An 18,587-nucleotide genomic window follows, 5' to 3' on the forward strand; every position below is an offset into this window, starting at 1 on the left:
TGGTGGGTATTATTATGATGATGATGATTGGCATTTACAGATGAGAAAGCTGAGAGGTTAAATAACTTGACCAAGGCCATGTAGCCATTTGGTAGTGGAGCTAGTATTCAAATCCAAGTCTGCAGATCTAGAGCTCTTAACTACAGGCTGTAGTGCCTGCAACTGTACCCTTTCTTTGCTAGACACTGGCTTCTTTATTAGTTAAGATTAGGTTTGGGCCAGGAACAGTGACTCTGGGAGGCCAAGGTGGGAGGATTGCTTGAGGCCAGGAGTTTGAGACCACTTGAGCAGGAGCAAGACCCCATCTCTACAAAAAGTAGAAAAATTAGCCAAGTGTGGTGGCCTGCGCCTGTAGTTCCAGCTACTTGGGAGGCTGAGGCAGAAGGATCGCTTGAGTCCAGTAGAGTTTGAGGTTGCAGTAAACTATAATGATGCCACTGCACTCTAGTCTGGGTGACAGAGCGAGACCCTGCCTCAAAAAAAAAAAAAAAAAAAAAAAAAAAAAAGATTAGGTGTCGCTGCATATACTGGAAATAAGTATATAGCAATGGCTTTAATAAGATAATTTTATTCCTCTTTCAGTAACAGATACCTGGAGGAGGCAATCAAGGGCTGGTATCATCCCTTAGATGGTGGCATCATGGTACTATCTGTGGCCCAGGCCAGTTAAGAGCTGAGAACAATGTATGATGTCAAGATAACATTTTGTCTTTGACCACTGTCTTTTGAAAGGGCCACAGTGTTTGTACTCTTAGTAGCTCACAGAATAGTACCTGTTGACTTTAGTTTGTAAAGTTGAGTTAGAGAGGAAAGTAATGGATTTTCATTGTAACTGTCCTCTATAATTTATATAAAATGTATTATTTTCCTATATCCTTGCTTCTTTTCTGATAATTTACAGATTTAGTTTTTCTTTTGTTATATATACCATTAGCCACAAACTTTAGTCATGTAAAAGACTACCCATGATAAGAAAAGGCATATTGTTATGTGTTTATATTCTAGCATATTCTAAACTAAATAAAAATGCTGATAACAGGAGAAAAAAAAAGATGTCAGCCACAAGTTCAGGGTTCCCAGGGTTAAATCAGGGCCAAATGAAAAGGTCAAGGGCAAGGTTGGGGAGGGTCCTGAATGCAGAGTTTCCATGCTTTCTCCCTGTGGTATCAGGGTGCATCACCACTCTCCTGGTCCATCAATGTGTTCACCAACAAAGGTGCTTCCGTTGGCTTTGGGCCCAGAGTGTTTATTAGGGTTTCATTACGTAGGCATGACTGATTGAATCATTGGCCTCTTGATTGAACTCAATCTCCAGCTCTCTCAAAGCCCAAACCCTCTAATCGCATGGTTGGTCTTTCAGGTGACCAGCCACCATCCTGGGTCATCTTTTTAGCATAAAATCAGATGTGATCCAAGGGCTCATGAATAATAAGATACCTCTATAACTTGCTAGATTTCAAGGGTTTTAGATGTTATCTCCCAGGAACCGAGTACAAAGATAAGACAATTTTTTTTTTTTTTTAACACACATCATCTCCCCATCTATAGGAGCTCCTACTATATGCCAGGCATTGTGCTATGGTATTCCAACCATCCATCCATCCATCCATCCATCTATCCATCCATCCTTTAAGTGTTTATAGTGCTGTATCAGCTTTGCTGTGAGAAACAGAAAACCCAACCAATAGGACTTTTAAAATCGGAATTGAATTTACTCACAAAATTATTAAATAGAAATCCAAGGCCGGGTGCGGTGGCTCACACCTGTAATCCTAGCCCTCTGGGAGGCCGAGGCGGGTGGATTGCTCGAGGTCAGGAGTTCAAGACCAGCCTGTGCAAGAGCGAGACCCCATCTCTACTAAAAAAATAGAAAGAAATGATCTGTCCAACTAAAAATATATATAGAAAAAATTAGCCGGGCATGGTGGCGCATGCCTGTAGTCCCAGCTACTCGGGAGGCTGAGGCAGTAGGATTGCTTGAGCCCAGTAGTTTGAGGTTGCTGTGAGCTAGGCTGACACCACAGCACTCACTCTAGCCTGAGCAACAAAGCAAGACTCTGTCTCAAAAAAAAAAAAAAAAAAAAGAAATCCAGGGGTAAGCAACTGCTGGTTTGGTTCAGATATTCAACAATGTCTGCAGACACATAGGCTCTCCCTATCTTTCTGTCACACTTACTATGCTTATTTTTGATTTTATTAAATATTTTATACTAGAATATTTATAGAAAAAAATGAGAAACTAGTACAAAGGGTTCCCCAAGACTTCATACCTTATTTCCCCTATTATTATCATCTTACATTAATATGATACATTTGTTATAGGTAATGAACCAATAGTGATACGTTAGTATTAACTGAAATGCATACGTTATTCAGATGTCCTTAGTTTTTACTTAACATCTTTTTTCTGTTCCAGGATCCCATCCAGAATGCCTGATGACATTTATTCATCATGCCTCCTTTGGCTCTTCTTGGTTGTGACCGTTTTTCAGCCATTATTGGTTTTTTAGTTTAGTTTTGCTTGTTTTTTGAGACAGAGTCTCCTCCGTTGCCCAAGCTAGAGGGCAGTGGCATCATCATAGCTCACTGCAATTTCAAAACTCCTGGGCTCAAGCGATTCTCCTGCTTCAGCCTTCTGAGTAGCTGGGACTACAGGCAAGCGCCACCATACCCAGCTAATTTTTTCTATTTTTTGTAGAGATGGGGTCTCCCTATGTTGCTCAGGCTGGTCTCAAACACCTGGCCTCAAGTGATCCTCCCGCCTTGGTCTCCCAAAGTGCCAGTATTACAGGCATGAGCCACCATGCCTGGCCAGCCACTCTTGTTTTTGATAACCTTGACATTTACAAGGAGTACTGGTCAGACATTTTGTAAAATATTCTTCAATTGGGATTTGTACAATGTTTTTTTCATGATTAGAATAGGGTTATAGAGTTGGTCTGAGGGTTGTGGGTTATTGTTAAGCTGATTTAACATTGTCTTCCCCCACAACCATGCTTGACTAGCTTTTAAAAACAAAAACTATGTATACCATGGAGTTCTACTCAGCCACAAAAAACAATGGATATAGCACCTCTTGTATTATCTTGGATAGAGCTGGAACCCATTCTACTAAGTGAAGTATCTCAAGAATGGAAAAACAAGCAGCACATGTACTCACCATCAAATTGGTATTAACTGATCAACACTTTAGTGCATATATAGTAATAACATTCATTGGGTGTTGGGCAGATGGGAGCAGGGAGGAGGGGATGGGTATATACACACATAATGGGTGTGGTGTGCACCGTTTGGGGGACGGACACACTTGAAGTTCTGACTCAGGTGGGGCAAGGGCAATATATGTAACCTAAACATTTGTACCCCCGTAATATGCTGAAATTAAAAAAATGAAAAATAAAAAATAAAACTAAAACAAAAAGTAAAGAATGGGGTTATGGGTTTTGGGAGAAAGACCACAGAGATAAACCACCAAACTATGTTGATTTTATCCTCATGTTATTATTTCATTATTACAAGATGGCTGTGGTGACTACTCCAGAATCAGGACTCCATTCAAAGATGGAAAGAGGCAGAGGAAGGAAGAAGAGCCATGTCTGTCTGTCTGTCTCTTTCTTTTTTTTAAAATTAGAAATGTTTCCCCTACTTCAGACAGGCTCAGAAGGCAGCGGACAGAATGCTCACACTTGCCTTAGACCTTGACTGGGAATGAGCACATTGCCATTGGAATAAAATCAGGGTCTTTCAGCATGGAATGAAGCAGACCAACAGATGACAGGCAGACAACTGACCAGGTCAGCTCTCAGTGCCTGCTATGGATGAGACTGCATTGTTCTGGGTGCTATGAGGAATCAAAGGACAGAAGAGATGGGGCTTTCTGTCACACTTTCCAGAAATGATGTATTCCAGTAAATATTCTCTTTTAAGGGCCTCTTTGTAGAAGGTAGACTGTTTTCCCACTTTCCCACTGATTCTTTGGTTACTCATCAGATCCATCCTCAAAAGATGAACATTTGTGACATGTCACATGTGCTATCAACTGTAAATACCAGTTCTAAAGAGTCATTCCTAAAGCAATGGAGCAATCATGTGGTTTGAGAATAAGCATTTAGTCAGTTTCCCCAAAGTGACAAGTTGGCAAGTGTAACTCTTTTTTAGATGTCTAACTTTTTTTTCAAATCAAATCAGTCATATTATAGTGACATCTTAAAATACCCCATTCTTGACATGCTTGTGACCTAGATGAGAAAACTAACAGGAGAATCAAGAGCATACAACACAAGACTATCTAGTATGGTGGTAGTAAATTACATACTATGGGCAAATATATTGTGAGGGAGTTTAAGGCAGACAAAGATCGGTGAAGTCAGGCATGACAGAAAAGCTTCAGAGAGGTGCGGTCATGGGTGGCCTTGAAGGATGGTCTGACTGTCCTTGGTTTTCATTTCCCTCCTGCCCTGCCATGAGACCCACATTCCTCTAATGGAGTTGTTTATTCTCTTTTCATTAAGCACCTAGTTTCTTATTTTCATTAATTTTCAGTTCCTCTGTTAAGGACTTGTGATTTTTACTCAGTAATGTTAATTAAATGACCTTTTCTTTTTTTTAAGAGAAGGGGTCTCACTATGTTGCCCAGGCTAGAGTGAAGTAGCTATTCACAGGTGTGACTATAGTACACTGCAGCCCCAAACTCCTGGGCTCAAATGATCCTACACTAAGCCTTCCAAGTAGCTGGGACCACAGGTGTACACCACTGTGCAAAGCTTTTTTTTTTTTTTTTTTTTTTAGAAACAAGAGACAAGGTCACCCTATGTTGCTCAAGCTGGCATCAAACACCTGGACTTAAGTGATTCTCCTGCCTCAGCCTCCCAAATTGCTGGGACTATAGGTGGCATGCCATTGTGCCCGGCTAAATGACTTTTCTCTTTTGCAGTGTTTTATAGGATAGTCTTCACAGCCACACAGATCAAGATTTAAATTTAAGCTCCAGCACTTACTGGCTTTGTGGTCTTGTGCAAGTTCCTTACATTCTGTCATTCTGTCTCTTATCTAATAATAATCCCAACCAGGCTGTTGTGAGATGAATGAAATGAAGCAAAGGGACACTGAGCAGTGTCCTGCTAATAGAAAGGGCTCGATAATGGAATCTGATGTGATAATCAGCACATTGATGATAGAAGTGATGGTGATGTTAATATAAACTCATGGAAAGGGATGGCTATGAACGAGTCCCTACTTGATTTTCACCACTTTGTCACTGTTAACTTTACATGGATGTCCGTTCACCAAAAGTAAATTTCATTTTCTTTGACTTTTTAATAATCACTGCCTTAGAAACAGCAAAGGTGGATTCAAGTACTCAGGGAGACTCTATTCTATAATATCATCTGTGAAAGCACCAACCTGTGACTCAGATTGCTGAGTGGAGATAAGGCAACATCCTACATGAGAAACTGGCACAAGCACAAGAGATCTTGGAGCATCTGCAATTAATTGACACTGTTTCTTGGGACTTGGTAACCAATCTAAAATAATTTATGCTTTAAATCAGTGGCAGTTGTCAGTCAGCCTGTGAGGGAATCCTAGCTAGGACCCTCAAGCTTCCACTCCAACTCAGTGACAATAACAAAAAGAGAAGCCGATCTAATTCAATCACTGAATGCAGAATTAGGGTATCAAGTTTCCACATCAGTGAATGACCATGGGTTTAGAGGTATGTACCATAAAATAACTGCAGTTGTTAGGCATTTAACAAGTTGTTTTATTCCTAATTGCTGGCATTTGCTTAACTGTTTTCTTAATTCTAATTTATGTTTTTATGTTTCAGTTTGTTTACATAGCCCATAGTTCCCAATTGCCTTTATTTGCTTAAGTGTTTCTTTAATTTTATTTACATTTTTATATATGTTGCTTTGCTTACATAACTCATTGTTTGGAGTGGGCTAGAAATAACCATAAATCCCCATTGCTAATTAGCCTCATCCTCATGACTGATTAGTCAAGATTATGAGCCTAGAAGGAGGGCAGGGAGGAGGCCTAATAGTGAGTCACAGGATCACTGAATTTTAGAGCTGGAAGAAATCTTAGAGATTAAGGCATCTTTCAGTTAGAATTCTGTGGTTTTGCATCTTCAATGTTGGAAAATTATGAAAGATTGTCTGCTTGCTTTTGCTCCTTTATGCAAAAATGCATAAGGATTTGGTGACAGCTTTGAAAAACAAGTTAAGAATGAAGAAAAAACCCAATCAGTGATGACTATGAGTAACCCATAATGGGGGCCTGAAAGAAGAATTAGAAACTTGACACATCAATGGGCTACAAAAGAGCAGGGAATATTAATGAACATGAAAGGGGTTCTTCTTTGGAGGTAAGTAAGGCAGAGTGGATGGTTTGGAACTCCCTCCTCAGCAGCTGTGCAGTTTGTAAGGATTTTAGCTTGCCTAACTGTAAGCTTAGCTATTAGCTTTGCAGTGGGGAGTATTTAAAAGTACACACAACATATGAAGGAAAGAACCTGGAACTGAGTAGCCTGCTTCATTCCAAGAATCCATCTGGCATTTAAAGAACTGCTTGTCCTACATTAAACCCTGCAGCGTAAGAGCCATTTTTCATATCCTCACACCCACCCCTATTTTTGGTTTCAGGTAAGACAACTTGCTGAGTTGGGGGAAGGAACAAGACTTTTCAGAACGACCCATCCAAGGGGGATGGGTCCAGGGGGAGCTCCATGAATCTAACATGGGGAAAACACGTTGAAGCTTCTGCTTGGGAAATCAGCTCAAGTCTCCACAAGAGGTGGATGTCTTGATTCCAAAACAATGTGAGCCTTTAGTTATTTGTAGACAGAGTACAATAGAACAAGAGGTGTTACAGATAGGAAAATCTGTGGCTGGCGTCACTAACATTCAATGACCCACAGTGATGAGCTAAGTTGACGAGTAAAATCCAGTCTATTCCTAAACAAATGTATCTTTGTAATAAAGAGCTTGTTTTTGCAGATTGGGCACATCTGGAACGCTGCCTAAGGAGTAGTCCCTGGATTACCAGGAGTCGCAGAGTATGTAAAGTGTTGTAAACCTTGAAATCAGTCCTGGAGTTTATGCACTCTCCCTCCTCCCGGACCCACTTCTCTCTGACACATTTTTTTCTGTTCCCCTTTCAAGGGAAAGTGTATGACACTCAGTTCCGCTCAGTTCTGACTTCAAGCATGCCAGACAACAGGCTCCTACCTTAACTGGTCACTCCTTGAGGGACAGCGCAAGGGCCCAGCACTGGCGCCAACTCTGAGCAGCGCCCGCTCGGTTACTATGGCGACCGTGGGAGAGGCGGGGCCACCTCCGCTCCTTCCCCGCCTCTGCCCAGGACCTTTCGAACGCTCCAATTGGGACAGCCCTTTCTTGCCTCTGTCCCGCCCCGTTCGGCTCCGAGGGCGATGCGATTGGCCCGGCATGGGCAGCCTGGTACCCAGAGAGTACCACCTCCTGACTGGAAGAGCGGGAAAGTGCACCAGGCGCTGTCCGAGGCGTGAAGCTCACCGGCGCCGCTGGATAGCATACACTGGCTTTGGAACGAGTTGCCCCTGTCCCATACACAACCTCCCGCACCCATGATTGCTACCACTAGGGAGCAGGGGTCGGGGCGAGGGCACAACGTTTGCGGGCCCGGGCGGTCCATCCCGCGGGGCGAGGACGGGACTAGCCGTGAGGATCCGGTGGCGCACTCTCGGGCGCCGGGAATCGGAGGCCAGAGGGGGCGGGCTGAACTTCGGGGGCGGTGCCAGCGGCGGCGGCGGGAGGCGCAAGGCCCAATGAGTGAGCGCACCGCCCCCGGGGGCGGGGCGCGCGGAGCGCTCCCCCGCCCTCCCGCTCGCCCCCCGCCCCTCCCCCCAGGTGCCGGGGCCGCAGTGAGTGAGTGGCACTGGCAGCCTGTCAATCCCTCAGCCGAGCGGCCTTCGAGCCCGGTACGCGGCGGCTGCTGGCTGGGTGCGCGGCTCCAGCAGTGGCGGCGGCGACTTCTCCTGGCCCATCAATCTGCTGTCCGCCCGGCGCGCGGCCCGCTAGGGCCCTCCATCGGGCTCCGCGCCCCCGCCGCGCCGGCCCGCCAGCTCCCAAACTTTCCTCCTCGGCCCCCCTCGTTCCCCGCGGCCCGCCCGCCGGCCTCCTCCTACGCCACCGCCCGCCGCCGCCGCTCCCTCCCCCGGGGCCGCCGGGGCTTGGATCCCGCCCGGCCGAGGCGGCGGAGGCGGCGGCGGCGGCGGCCGAGAGAGGGGAGTGCGCAGGCTGGCACGGGGTCCGCGGGCGTCCCGGTAACTCGGCCGGCGCTGAGGAGCAAGTTGCGCGGGGCCGCCTAGCGGGGCGCGCGGCGGCTAGGAGGCGGCGCGGCGGCCGCGTGAGGGCAGCGGGCGCCGCTGCCTCCGCCTTCGCCACCGCCGCGGAGCCCGGCTCTTCCGCCCGCCGCTTCTCCCCAGCCTCGGCGGCGGCGGAAGCCAGAGCCGGGCGCCGGTCCGCACCGCCGCAGCCGCGGGCCCCGCCGGCCGGGCCGCCCCCTCCCCGCGCGGGCGGGGAGCAAGCGGCCGCCTCCCCCTCCCCCTCCCTCTCTTTCTTCTCCTCCCTCGCCGCCGCCGCCGCCTCCGCCGCCTCAGCCTTCGCCTCAGCCGCCGCCCGCTCCCGCCCGCGAGCGGCGGGATGGACGATCAATCCAGGATGCTGCAGACTCTGGCCGGGGTGAACCTGGCCGGCCACTCGGTGCAGGGGGGCATGGCCCTGCCGCCTCCCCCTCACGGCCACGAAGGGGCGGACGGCGACGGCAGGAAGCAGGACATCGGCGATATCCTCCATCAGATCATGACCATCACCGACCAGAGCTTGGACGAGGCGCAAGCAAAGTTGGTGTCGTCTCATTAAGCATCTTTTGTGTGTGTGCGGGAGTCGGGCCCGCGGCAGTGTCGGGGCCCGGGGTGGCGCCCGGGGCAGGGGCCTCAGCCCTTGGCCAGGAACTTTCTCCGAAAACCGGCCGCCCGCCCCGGCCTCTGGGGGACTTGCCCGCGCCCCCCTTCTCAGGCGGGAGTCGGCAAAGTTGCTCTCAGGGCTCGGGACGGACTTGGTGCGGCGCGGATTTTGTGTCTCTTTTCTCCCCTGTCCTGCCCTCGCAGCCCGGCCCCCTCCCACGGATTTAAACCTCCCGCCGGACCCCCGTGCGCGCCGCCCGAGCAGGGCCCGGGGCCGCGCTGGAGGGAAGTGCAACTTTCTCCACTGGCCCGGAGTCCGGGTGCCGGCTCCCCTTTGTCGCGGGACGACCTCGCGGTGCGGGCGGCCGCCCCAGCCCCGCGCGGGACGATGGGCGGTTCCCTGGCGGGTCTGGGTGCGGGCGGCCAAGTTCTTGGGGAAGAAGGGCCGCCTTGCAAACTTTGCCGAGCTGTCACCCGCCCGCTGGCCGTAGTCGGCCGGCCGGCAGTGCCGCGCCCGCTCCCCCTACGGAGGGCGGACGCGGGAGCCCCTCCGCGCCCGTCCCCTCCCTCGGGTGGCCACCGCCTGCCCCCGAAGCGAGGCTCCCCGCGCGGGTTTGCGTCTGCGGTCGCCGAGGCTGCTGCCTGCCGGACAGAGGGGTCGTCCGCTTCGCTCCGGCTGGAGCTTTCGCCGCCGCGGCTTGCCGTCTGCCGCGAACTAGTCAACTTGAGTTTTTGTTGACTTCCCATGGTTCAGAACAGCCTTCCAAAATAGGGGGCCGAAATTAAATCTTGGGTCTAACTTAAAGGAAGGCGCCATATTATTCCATAGGTGATGCTAATACCTTTGTGTTTTGCTATTTGTTTTTTAGGAAACATGCCCTGAACTGTCACAGAATGAAACCCGCGCTCTTCAGCGTCCTGTGTGAGATTAAAGAGAAAACAGGTAAGACGCTGCGCCTCGCAGTGGGCCTGGAGACCCCCAAGGTGGGGTCGGAGCTACTCCTTCGACTCTCCAGTTGAGAGCTGCTGCTTTTGGGCACCGCCATCTTTGATCATTCTCTCCTTCGCACGTCCTGATCTTGAGAAAAAACTGCAATAAATCTGGAGTCGATTTCTCAATTCCGCTCGTGGTGTAAAATGAAGTGTAGGTGCGCATAGGGCTGGGTCGCCGTCCCTATGCGGCCGCCCCTGGCTGCAGGTGGGGAGGAGGCCCCCGGAGCACCAGCCGCCCTCTCCCGTCTCCTTTCGCCTTGTTTGTGTGTCAGTTTTTAAAAGGAGCGACGGGAGACTGGATGCCAGGACCGAGTTCCCGGGAGAAGCATAGCCCGAACTTTGTTTTACTTAGCGTTAAGCTTCAGCTCCACAGATAGAAGAATAGATGCAATTGAACAGACTCCAGTAGCATGTTTGAATTAGTGTTTTAGATGGGAAGATTACTTTTAAGAATCAAGGAAGGGCAGTGATTTGTGTAGTCATATGCAATGTGTTACATCTACTAATACTTATATTAAATTTTATATCTTGAGATCATTACACTTGTAACTGTCCTAAAGTAGAAAAAGGTCCACAGATGCAGGTTAAACAATTTTGAAGTGTTCAAATCAGTAAATATATGAGAAGACAGGTTTTGCCGAAGCCCTGGAATGAAAACTACAGGTATATATTAGGCAAATTTTTGGCAATTCATTTCAATATAACTTTCTTGTCAGACTTTCTTAAGTGAAGGTATTTTAGTTGAGGTGAGGTAATGGCTCAAATTGAAGTAGAGATTTAATTTAGATGTTTTAGTTTGAATTTGGCATCATCTTCCCTTTATATGGCAAACAAGTGCATTAAACAAGCTTTACAGTTGATTTTATGTGTGTGTTGGATATATGGTATTTTAAAGTTGCCATTTTTTAAGTTGAGGCAAAAGAGAAAAGTTAAAGTCCAAGATAGAGCAATATCGAAGTGATGCTGTTTAAAGGGTTAGATGTGATTGTGTTTGAGTGTACAAATAATAGCACACTGTATATAATTCTTAGGTTGATATGCGAGTTGCTTTCCTTGTAAACAGATTTTTCACTTTGCAATGCTATTCTGATCCTAAAAGTAATCAAGAAAAGATGATGGGTTATTGCTATCTATTAAATATATATGCTAAACCATAATTAACAGCAAATAATAAGAGAGCCTAAAGAGTACATTTCCTGCTGTACATTCACATTGTATGGATGGTTTCTTAATGCTGAGTGATTGTTTTAAAGACGTATTTTACATTTTGAAAACCATAGGCATTTTAAATTACTAACTTTTATTGTGTGTTGATTTTTAGCTATCTTTAGACAGCATTGTGATTTAAAATGGTAGATAATTTTTATCTGACTATAAAACAAGACATCCAGCATTAAATCTTGAAGATTCTTAGTTTAGAAGCCTAAAAATGTGCAATTCTCAGTAAATTATGTTGCTTAATGTCCAAGGATTGTCTTGCTATCAGGGCTCCACTTCAGTTTCTGCTGACAGCTAAGCACTGGGGTATTGACTATGTTGTGAATATTAAGATTGATTCAACTTTATACAGTCTTATATTACTAGGCAGAGGGGCTTGATACTTCTCCCTTCTCACCCCCTCCTCATGATTTGTATTTATTTTTTTGCTTTTTTTAAGTTTTGGCCTAGCCAGCTTGAGAACCAAACCCAGTAAACTGCTTTTCATGTTTAGACACTTAGCAGCAGGCAGAATTCAATTAGGAAGCATAAGTCCTCTAGTTGCTTATTTGCACAGGACTTAGTTACACCATTCTGAAGGAAAGTGTAGTCAACCACATGTCAAAGGTGAGTTACAAAAAAGAAACAAGTCTTTTCAGAGTCTGGGATTACTGGCAGGGAGAGCTTTGATAGGGCTATTGCTATTTAAGAAGCAAGAGGTAGCTGACAAAAGAAATTTTTGTGTTTCGAAATTGTTTCTGAGGCTTTCAGTGATAACTTGTAAATTAAATCTTCTTTTTGTGCTTTGGCCAGCGGATCCAAGTTTGTATGTTATCTCTTTTGTAAAAAGCCAACAGCCGACAAAGAGTAAAGGCTGCTGTCTGGGCAGAGGCATCTTCCTGCCAGCCTCTTTAAGCTCGAGAGGGATGAGATTTAAGTACTGAGTGATTGATGGGGGTAAAGCTCTTTTTCTCCTCTCTTTTCTCCCCTCCTGCCCATAGTTTCACCTCATCCTCCAAAACCAGTCTGAGAATGAGAGATACTCAGAATTCTCAATTTGAAATAAAACAGCTGTGGAGACATTAGTGTTACCAAAGCAAAGAAAGCGGGGCAGCAAATTCCACGTCTCACCCCCCCCCATCTGCTTCCATAGTCACGCTTCAGAAACATGAACTTAAAAGCATTGTAGAATATTTGTATGTTGCATAATGCTTTTTCTCTAAATCATTTTATTTAATCTAATAATATAGTATCCAAAGATTAATTCTTTATAATCTAAGGAAAGTTTACTTAGTCATTTGTGAATAGAAAACAGGAACATTGTGTGATGACTCTATTCTGCATAATGGAGGGGTTGGGAGTGAACTGTCACTTAAGTGAATAATGTTATTTCAGTTGTGCTTTTCTTCTAAAATAAGACAAAATCATTAAAAAAAAATTCCACATATTTGTAAATCTGCCAGTAGATTTTGAGGTTTCTGATCAGTCAGAGAACACTGCCAGTTTTGATGCACATGGGGGATTTAGTTTGGAAAACATCTGTTTTTCCCCCTTACCAGATATGAAAAGGTATTTTTCCCTTCTGACATATAAATGGGTAATCTACTACAATTATGTTATTTTCTTGTTCAGAGGTAAGGAAAGTATACTTTTACTATAAGATTCTTTTTCTTGAAAATATATTTTTTGGTAAAATTTATCATACAGTTATTTTGGGGAAGAAATGTTGAAATGTGATATTTGTGCCTTTTGAAAGCAACTGAAAAGTTATAGGCTTTAAAATCAAGATATTTGTTCATTTTAAACTAAGGAAGCAACCAGTAAAATAATTGTGGATATGTTAAAATTTTTCTCCTGATTTTTAAAGCCATATTTTACCATCTATCTCTTATTAAATATCCTTGATGCCAAAGAATTCTGCTCATCTGCATACTTCTTTTGGTGTGTTTCCTCACCTTTTTGGCCATGTAATCTTGACTGTTGAAGTGCTTTCCTTGAAATATTTCATCCTCAAAAATTTACCTTCTTGCCAAACACCCTAATTATGAGAGTTTGAAAGAAGAAAGTGGTTCTTTTTCAAGAAAAAAATTATTCATTTTTTTAATGAAAATCTAGTATTTTCGTATATAATCTGAATCATATTGTGAAAAAATGTTATATATTAGAAAAAATCAACACAACCTTTTCCTTTTTAAACGGTAGGTTAAAACACTCCATGTTGATAGCTGCCAACCAAACTCTGATTTATTGCCACCACAAACCCTAAATAGCGTTCATTTACTAGTAATGTCTAATGGCATACATGATGGTTTGCCAGATTTGTAGCCTTTGTGAGGCTTATAAGCAGGACTGACTTGGGGAGATCATAAAACTTAATGAACTTCTCTACTGCAGGAGGTGTCCGCAGGGGAAGAGAAAGGCCTGCTTGGCTGGTTGAGCTGGTTGAAGTATTTTTTATGTTTAAGGAGAAGAAGAAAATGACTAGTAAAAATGCTTTACTTCTAAAGGAACCCTCCCTAGAAAGAGTCATAAGAATTTTAGATATCAAAACTAGATCAAGAATGTAGCTTGCAAATGAGTTTTTATATGCATTTAGTATATGATGTGAGATTAAACCTTTGATCTTTATTGCTGTAAGTGTGACTAGCTTTCAAAGGGACAAGGCAGTACTCTCAGTCAACACCTCTCTGTTTAATTCTGAACCTGCAGGTTTAGAGGCTCACCGGAGTCTTCTTTTTCTGGTCTGTTTTCTCTTTTTAAGGCTTCGGTGTAAAATTTGTTACATTTTTCTTTGTATAGTGCTATATAATTGTATTAACCATAAATATATAAAAAAACCAAGTTTTTTTTCTAGTGAAAATTTAAAACAAGAAAGGTGAAAATTGTTCTATATATTAGTCTAAATGTTTTAATATTTATTGCATATGCTTTTAAGTTGCTCTTACACTATTTCCAAAATAATTACCATTTGTTCCAAGTTTTAAAAAGAGATATATTATCCCATACATGATTCCTTTTTGTGTTTTAATGAAGTTATTTTCTAGTTTTCAAAACCTTATAATGAACAACTTTAAACATAAATACATGTAGAGAGAAGAGAATCTTGAACCGCCCCCCCATGAACTCATTGCCCAACATTCAGCAATTAGCAACAATTGGCCAATCTTGTTTTCTCTGTAACTCTCACCCTCCCAAAATTATGTTGAAGCAAATTTTAGTGATCTTTAATGTTTTAAATTTCATACTAATTTCAGACAGATAGTATGGTCTGTTTACATTAGAAATATTAAATGATTAAACAGGAAAAATACAAAGTCGATGTATCTTGGAAATGTCATAAATTATATTGCTTTATAAATATATTTTCCTTAAAGCAGTTTAAGAATGTTTTATCGATTTTTTTTCCCATTGTAGATTTGTATGTCTTACTGGAGCTGGTTTTGAGGGAGGATGTGAAAGAATGTGATTTTATCTAACTTTCGTTATTCCTCCTCTCTTATCCTTATAAAATAATACGTACAATATGTTTAGACAAAACCTGGAAAAAAAATCTTACTGCCAAACTGGTTTAGAAGTTCATGATCTAAAGATCTAAAATATCATGTAGGTACTATCTTTAAAATGTGGGGCAATTTTCTAACCCTATTCCTTGTTTTCTTTTTCTTCCCAATAAAAATATATTGACCCTCTTGACAATACTAACTTGATCTGTGCAAATAATTCTTTTGTGTGTCAGTTGTAGTGAACCTCATTTTATTACAGACTTGTGTAGTTTTGGTATTTTATTTGGGACTTTACTATGTTATTTTATTATATTAATTTACATAATTTTATTCCAAATCAGAAGTATATTAATACACTGGCAAAGGAGGCCCTGACTAACCCCAAACAGCACACTGGTTTATCGGCTTTCGTAAAATATACCTATGAACATTTATCATACTGTATGCTTTTCCTTTTAATTAATTTTGCTTGTACATTTAGATTTCAATTTATAAATTTTGGAAAAGGCTACTTCCATGGCAGATTTAAATTAACATCTTATTTGGCTTATTTGTATTTTGATGGTTTATGGCGACTTAGTATAGGATGAAGTTAAATTATAAGAAGTGGGGCTGTAAGAATTGAAACTGCATTTCATGAACCACACCCTAAGTCAGTCATCACTTTATTTTATACTCTTATCTTGAGGTGTCTATTCAGAATAAATACTTAACACATCAGCACTAACCTATCAAATTAAATAAGGATTTAGACTATTTCCCCCTATTCTTGTATGTGTGAACATCTTTAGATATTTATTAGTTCAATATTGACAGTATGAGAATAATGTTTTATTTTTTTTCTCAGCAGCCTTGTGTTTTGGCCATTTATCAGTGTAATCAGCATGATTTAGGTAGTAACTGACTAACAAAGCTTGCACATTAGTCCCCCCCCCCATGTTGACCTTTTCAAGCATTTGCTTTACTTCTGTAGGCCCTTTGACTCTGTAAGTCTGAAGAAGGTAAATAATTTACATCACTATGTAAATTATATAAATTGGTCAAACTTTTTCAGAACTGGCTATCATAGATTTTTTTTTTACAAAGTTATAGAAGTTAATCAGACAAACAAATTGCTGCTACCGCTGGATGATAGTGTTATTTAGTAAATAAATTAATAAGTAGTGCTTGAATGAGCCACTGAAAAAATATACCATCTTTTTGTACTTTCAGGCACAGAACATACTAGAAAATAAATTTCATTGATCTTCAACGCTTGATTCTAATTATCCCCCTTTTAGGCACAATTGCAACCAGAATTCTTTCTTTATTATTTTTTCATAGATATATTCCATAAATATAATATGTTTGTAGTTTTTAATGGTAACTGTAGTTTGTTTGGGCATTAAATTTAAGTGTCTAGCAAAAAAAAAAAGTGGTGTGATAGAATGTATTAAGTTGAATTGGCATGTCATTCTTTTAGATGGCTATATCTACATAATATTAACAGATTAGTACTGAAAACAATTAAACATAGTTATGGATAAAAATAATTGTTCAAAGTTTTGTATTTCTTGTTTTCTTTCAATTTACGTGCTTTAAATTGTTCAGCTGTTTGAAAAATGACTTTTTTGGTGATCATATTAATGAGGACTCGTTATGTAATCCTTTTAATGCTGATGGTTCCTCACAATGGTTAAACCATTATTTGGGGGGAACGCCACATATGTTATGGCAAAATGATTTTTTTGTTGTTTATTTTGTTTTATGTTATACATCAGTTTTCAAAGCATATTTCTTAGGCATCAGAGTCCAGCAGGTGGCTTTTTACATTAAAAAATTCATAAATTTTAAAATCCCATAAAATTTTATCTCAAATTCAAATTAACTAATTGAAAATGTCAACATTTCCACTGTCTCTATATTAACATTTATAATAGAACAAATGGTTCCATATAGGAATTATCTGCAACATAATCTAAATTAAGATTCTAAACAGGCATTACAGATGCTGGTAACTTTGGCAATTATCATTTTGTTTGGTGAACAGTAGTAAAACAGTGTGCGGTAAAAGTGTTTAGAGAGAGAGGATAAATAAATTGAACAGTTTTGCAATGCAAAGTGGTTTGTGGTGTTTTTGAGGATTTCTTGGCTCTCTCTTAACTGCTATTGTGAGCCTGGAGCAGATTTCCCCATTGCTAATGCCCTAGAAGTATTAATTCACTTTGATATGCTAATTAGAGGGCATTATGCAAGAAATGAGATTAAGTGGCAGCATGAAGCCATTTGCCTGTCAGTAAATTGAGAGCTTTAGCATCAGGAGGAGCTTTGTTTTTTTTTTTTTTTTTTTTTTAGTTTCTCTTGGTTTTGCATATAAATAAAATTGATTGAAGGGTCTAGAGAAGCTTCTAGAACATTGGTGGATTATTTTTTCCTTCCTATGATTATTTAAATGTAATGTTACAGAGTTTTTCTAAATATTATAATAATTGACCTAATTGGAGATACCAAATATGAAATTTTTATTGTACTCTATATAAAAATATATTAAGAATTTTGTGTCATCTAGTCTTTTTTTCCTAAAACATAATTTCAGCAACGTGGCTAGTGAACTGTTATCACTCAACTCTTTTCAGAAGTGTAAACTTCTGTGTGTGGGTTTGTGTACCAGTGTCACTAAACAGAACTTCACAAGGGTATTCACTAGGGAAGGAAGGAAAAAGTTGTTGAATTGGGCTTCCAGAGACTATATTAACTGAGCATTAAGATTCTGACTTGAATCTATCTATAAAAGCTGAAACAACTACAATTAGTGGTTAAACTCTGCCCTTTACACAACCTGTGGAATTTTTATTTCAGCATATATCTCATATGTAAAATTACTGTATTATTTAATTTTCAGATTGAAGATGGAGTTTCATACGTGATTCGGAGATTGCTTGACTTTTGTGGTTGCCAGGCCCTTTTATTTTTCTCTACAAAGCTACTTTGTGATACTTTCTGTATTTTGGGGAGAAATGCATGAATGAATACTGGGATGGCAGTGGGGAAAGAGTAAGTAGGACAGAACTTCTCTGGGCCTATGAAAAGATTAAGGTTACCTTAAATATGGAACTTCAACCTCTATAAACCATCAATAGAGAAAGAATTGCAGCAAAACGCTGGCCTAATTATGATCCCTGTGTATGGTTAGATGGGAGAGGGTTTGGGTAAGGCTTAGTGGGGCTTAGTTCTAGTGTTTGAATTCCACTACTGTAGCTCTGACTCTAGACCCGATAAACCATAACTTCTCTTCAGAGCCATATGGATTATTTAGTCACCACAGCTGCCATGCCTGCATACTACCGAGGCTGGCACATCTCCTCGGTGTGCATGTGTGGTGCCCGTTAATGTTAATGGGAGTTAGGAATGTGCACACAGAGAGGGGGATGAGAGTCTCTCCTGAGACAAAAGTCCTCCTGATTACATTTCTCTGTGAAGAGGACTTAGTGTACCTACACATTAGCTGTGATTTTCTAAATGAAATACTTGGTTACTTTAAATTCTCACTCCCTTCTCAGACTCCCTGAACTAGTTAAATCAATGAATCCTCATTAGTCTCTGATTACTAACAAAATTTCATTTAAAACATATGAAGTTATTTTTGATTGAAATAGGAACAAAAAGCTTTTGAAATTGCATATTATTATTTAAACAAAAGGTTTCTACAGGCTTTCAGATGTACTAAGCCTTGCAAATAAGAATTTATAGAGGAATTATTGGGAAGGACTTATACTTGAATGGCATCTGATGGGGGAAAATCACTATGTTAAAAAAAATATAAGTGAAATGGCAAGCTTATATGTGCATCTTATCTTTACGATCCAACTGTCCTTAAATGAGGAAGAATTGACTTAGGTGGTCTTAGAAGTTTCTTTTTTCTTTCTTTTCTCCTCCCACCTTTCTTTTAAAAAAAAACACTATGGATG

The 18,587-nt window shown here is 41.8% G+C and overlaps 1 protein-coding gene across 4 annotated transcripts in view; it reads left to right on the plus strand.

Moving 5' to 3' along the window:
• Nucleotides 1–8,603: 8,603 nt before the first annotated feature.
• Nucleotides 8,604–18,587, plus strand: part of PBX3 (PBX homeobox 3) — a 209,702-nt gene continuing 199,718 nt past the window's right edge. For 2 of the 4 annotated variants that reach the window (XM_069474670.1, XM_069474672.1), the window contains exons 1-2: nt 8,604–8,884; nt 9,817–9,890. In XM_069474670.1, the coding sequence (XP_069330771.1) occupies nt 8,685–8,884; nt 9,817–9,890 (274 nt within the window). In that variant the 5' untranslated portion in view covers nt 8,604–8,684. Of the gene's footprint in view, nt 8,885–9,449; nt 9,696–9,816; nt 9,891–18,587 lie in introns of those variants that run through there. The other 2 variants (XM_069474669.1, XM_069474671.1) reach the window with 2 other exon arrangements.

The sequence above is a fragment of the Eulemur rufifrons genome, chromosome 7 (genome assembly GCF_041146395.1).
Source record: "Eulemur rufifrons isolate Redbay chromosome 7, OSU_ERuf_1, whole genome shotgun sequence".
Classification (NCBI taxonomy): domain Eukaryota; kingdom Metazoa; phylum Chordata; class Mammalia; order Primates; family Lemuridae; genus Eulemur; species Eulemur rufifrons.